The 4,092-nt window shown below is 33.5% G+C and overlaps 1 protein-coding gene across 1 annotated transcript; it reads left to right on the top strand.

Annotated features, from left to right (window-relative positions):
* LOC107619675 lies at positions 1,085-2,612 on the top strand. Its single transcript, XM_016321972.2, has 2 exons — positions 1,085-1,274; positions 2,103-2,612. Exons 1-2 carry the CDS (start codon positions 1,094-1,096, stop codon positions 2,315-2,317), a joined length of 396 nt encoding a protein of 131 aa, XP_016177458.1. The 5' UTR covers positions 1,085-1,093; the 3' UTR covers positions 2,318-2,612.

The following is a 4,092-nucleotide window of genomic DNA, read 5'->3' on the forward strand; positions in this document are numbered from 1 at the left end:
TAGTATATAACAATGGACGAAATAATCATCCAAGTATTTAATTAATTAATTTTTGTAATTATTTTAAAAATTTAATTTTAATACACTAATAATATAAAATAATTTTATACGTACATTTAATTATGTAATATTATATTAATAAAAATAATTATTTTTTACCTTAATCGTATAAATAATCGTTAAAAAAATAGATGTGATTGTACCTGTATAATTAAATTCAATGCATAAAAAATAAAGTCATTATTTTAAATCAAACTAAATCCTGATAGAAGTTGGAATAGAAATATGATTGAGTCAATTTTTTCAGTTGATATATGTAATAAAATTTTTTCAATTAAACCAACAGAGGAGGAGGATGAAGTTAATTGGTGCTGGACAAAATCTGGTATATATGAAGTTGGGTCAGAATACAAAATTGCTTATTGATTCTTTCATTCTCCTACTTCATTGAGGCCCCAGAACATATAGAACAACAGAGTCTGGAATAGCATTTGGGAATTGAAATTACCTCATAAAATTAAGGTTTTTCTATAGAAAAGTCTTCATGAAAAGCTTCCGGTGTTGCAACAAGTTCACAGCCGTTCGCATCTACTCCTGCCACTTGTCCAAGATGCATGTTGAAAGCTGAATCAATTTCTCATGCTTTGTTCCAATGCCCCCTGTCTTCAATAATATGGAGTCTAAGTTTAATAACCCCTGACCTATGGATAAGAGAAGAAGAGACCTTTTTCAATTGGTGGCAACGAGTCTTATCCTGAGCAGCGGCTCAATTCGATGGTAGACAAAATACCCTCCTCATAGCGGCGCTGTGTTGAAGCACTTGGAAAGCGAGGAATCGGTGTGCTTTTGAGAAGGTAATAAACCCGGCACCAGAGATAGTGAAAGAAGCCAGCAATTTAGTGCGTGAACTCGTAAGTCATACCTGATAGATGCTGCTAATTTTCTTTACTCTTACTTTACTCTTTTCTAAGCTCTTAGTCTTTCAGTTAAAGTTAGTGATAAATAAAAATACCCAATTCTTTTGTACTTCCTTATGAAAACACTTTTATTTTATATTAATAAAATAATATTTATCTTTAAAAAAAAATGGTTCATGGTTGTGCGGTTTTTTTATTTCTTACAAGGCACCCTTCGTAGTGGTCAATGGTCATATCATATCTACCATTACCAATATCACGTTCGCGAGACTTCGTCTACGGTTCGCATTCGCCAAACCCTCTTCTCAGTTCTCATCCGGATCTTCAAGCCCTGCCACTGCTGCCACGCTGATTCTGGTATTATACCCCTTTTATATCTTCATTTTCAATCTAAATTCATTATAGAATGATTAATTTCCGTAATTCAGTTAACTAGTTCATAGAGAATCGATTTTTTTTGTTTGTTTGTTCTGTTGGCCACTTTGATTGATGCAATTTATTGAACGCTCCACCTCTTACGCTAAATTTACGCTGAATTCTCTTGATCATGTGCGTGTATTATTGTGTTTATTAAAGCCAAATCTGGTGACATAAGGTTTTTCAAAACTAAAAGATAATTGGGGAAAAGTGAATTATGTTTTTGGTTGTCTGGTTCCATGATAGAGTTTCTTAATTTTTTGCTAAGGCAAACTTTATTTTGCAGAATGTTTGGTAAGCCTAAAAAAAGCTGTACAAGCTAATAATTTGGTGTATAAAATTGAAAAGGTGTATAAGGTTAAGGGATAATGTGTGTTTTTGTGTATGCTTATCTTTATGCCGTAATTTTCATTGCTTTGGTTCATGTTCTAGTAGTCATTGTAGTGTTTGTCTTCATTGGAAGTATAATGTGTGTCAGCATTTATGATTTGTTGTGAGCTATATAGTTTGGGAGGCCATTACAAATGGGGCTGTAAATTTCTTGATGAAGAACTGAAATGATAATTTCCGAATTGTTCACCCAATTATGAGTTGTGCCAAAATGGCTTGCATTAGATGCCTCTTCTCTTTTTATTTGTTTTGTGCATTATTTTTCTACAATTCCGTTGAAACAAATATGCTTTCAGATTGATTATTGCTCAGCATGTTTTGAATATACCGCTTTTATGTGATTAAATATTTACATAGACCCAAATTTGTAACTTGCAGAATTAACAAGCTTGAAGGAAATGTCTGGTCCTAGGATTGCTCATGCTACCTTGAAGGGACCGAGTGTTGTGAAGGAGATAATAATCGGAATAACACTTGGATTAGCTGCTGGTAGTGTCTGGAAGATGCATCACTGGAATGAACAGAGAAAAGTCAGGGCCTTTTACGATTTACTGGAAAAAGGTGAGATTAGTGTTGTTGCAGAGGAAGAATGAAAAGTTCTTGTGTTGTGCCTATGCCTTGTGTTGTATAATCTTTTTTCCCTTCTATATTCCATTGGCTCGTTGTAGATGGGCTGACTTATTGTAGATTCAAAAGAATAAATTTCATACACTGTTTTGGTACTTATGGACTATGTTTGCTTGTAGAAATTTCAGGAAGCTGTAAATTGTTTTGTGCTTGAGTTATATTTCTTGTTGCTGCACAAAATATGGATGTCTTTGCTCTTATTTTTCTTCAATGTAGACTCTGCTGACCTTTTTAAAGAGTAAATCAAATTCTCTTGAAGTATGCAGGATTTAACATCATACATTTGGTTGCATTGGAATTGTTCATGACATAAATAGGTGTTTTCGCCTTTTTGGTTAACGACTTAATGTCTTGTGTCATATCCAAGAAATCAAATATACAAAACCATAAGCATAATATTAGTAGTGTAAAAGGTAAATAAAGAAATAAAATTGCTAAGCAGTGTGTAGGTGATATAAATAGGTATCTCATTTATGTACCTACCAGATAAATTGCATAGATGAAGATACTTAGTAGATGAGTGGACTCACTAGTGTCACTGGACTTAGATATCATTAGGAATGAGTGCATTAGAGAGTTGTAATAACATCAACTGTAGAGATGGAAAGATCTTGTCTTGGACAATATTAATGTTTTCGTAGATGAGCTATCGACGCTCCATTTAAGAGAATGGATAAGATGGATGGGTATTGTTGCTAGAGGTAGGGGAAGAACTAAGAAAACCTTAGAGGAAATTATCAAGAGGTTTAAATATATATGGTTTATGATTGGGCACTATTGTATCATTTGATGTATGTAACCAATCTCACCTAGTGGATATATAAATAAATCTCTTGCCCAAATGTATGATATTGGTTGTTGGTTTCCAAGCACAAAAAATGGAAGAAAGAGAAAAACTTAGGCTTTTTTATTGAGCTCTTCACCGTCCTAAAGTCCTAATACCATACCAAGTTTCTCTCAGTTTGACTTTAATTCTCCCTTTTCCTCTCATGCATATACTCTCCCATTATCATTACATGTTTATTATAATTTTCTCCTCCAGACCGGCAACCGTTAAATACTATCTATTTATATTCCCTCTTTCCCCGCTGCTCTCATGCATTTTTTTGCTGATATGTGGGTTCCTATATGATGTCAGAATACCAAGGTATATAAACTGTAAACCAGCTTTGGTTATCTTTCTATGTAAAAAGGATATCTGGCTGCTAGCAGTAGGAAATTGTTTTCTCTGTAAAAGGGTATTGCATTTATCCAAATTATGTTTGTCTAACAACTTTGAGGGCAATATTCCATGCTAGAATTTGGATCCTGGGGTTGTCATAGTAAAGCCATTCATAAGTCTGTATTTAGTTCGATTAGTGCGGTTTAGGAGTTTGATCCTTCTGCTGTTCCATTTTTTCTGATGAGATGTAGAATTTGTAAGAGAAGGTTAAGTAGTTTTGAATGAAGAGCTGTGCTAAAAGATATAATAAATTATTCAGGGTTAATAGTTAAATTTGTCCCTGAAAGATTACCGATTTTTCAAATTAGTTTTCAAATGATTTTTTTAGTCATATTAGTCCTTGAAAAATAAAACGTAAGCCAAATTAGTCTTTCCATTAGTTAGATGATGATGTGTCACGTTAAGTGCCACGTGACACCAGATGATTGGTTGACGTGTCAGGATAATGACACCTAGCACGTCACGTGTCACTTGACATGTTAAAACGATATTTATAATCAATAATAATTTGATAAATTC

Source organism: Arachis ipaensis, chromosome B09 (genome assembly GCF_000816755.2).
Source record: "Arachis ipaensis cultivar K30076 chromosome B09, Araip1.1, whole genome shotgun sequence".
Lineage (NCBI taxonomy): Eukaryota > Viridiplantae > Streptophyta > Magnoliopsida > Fabales > Fabaceae > Arachis > Arachis ipaensis.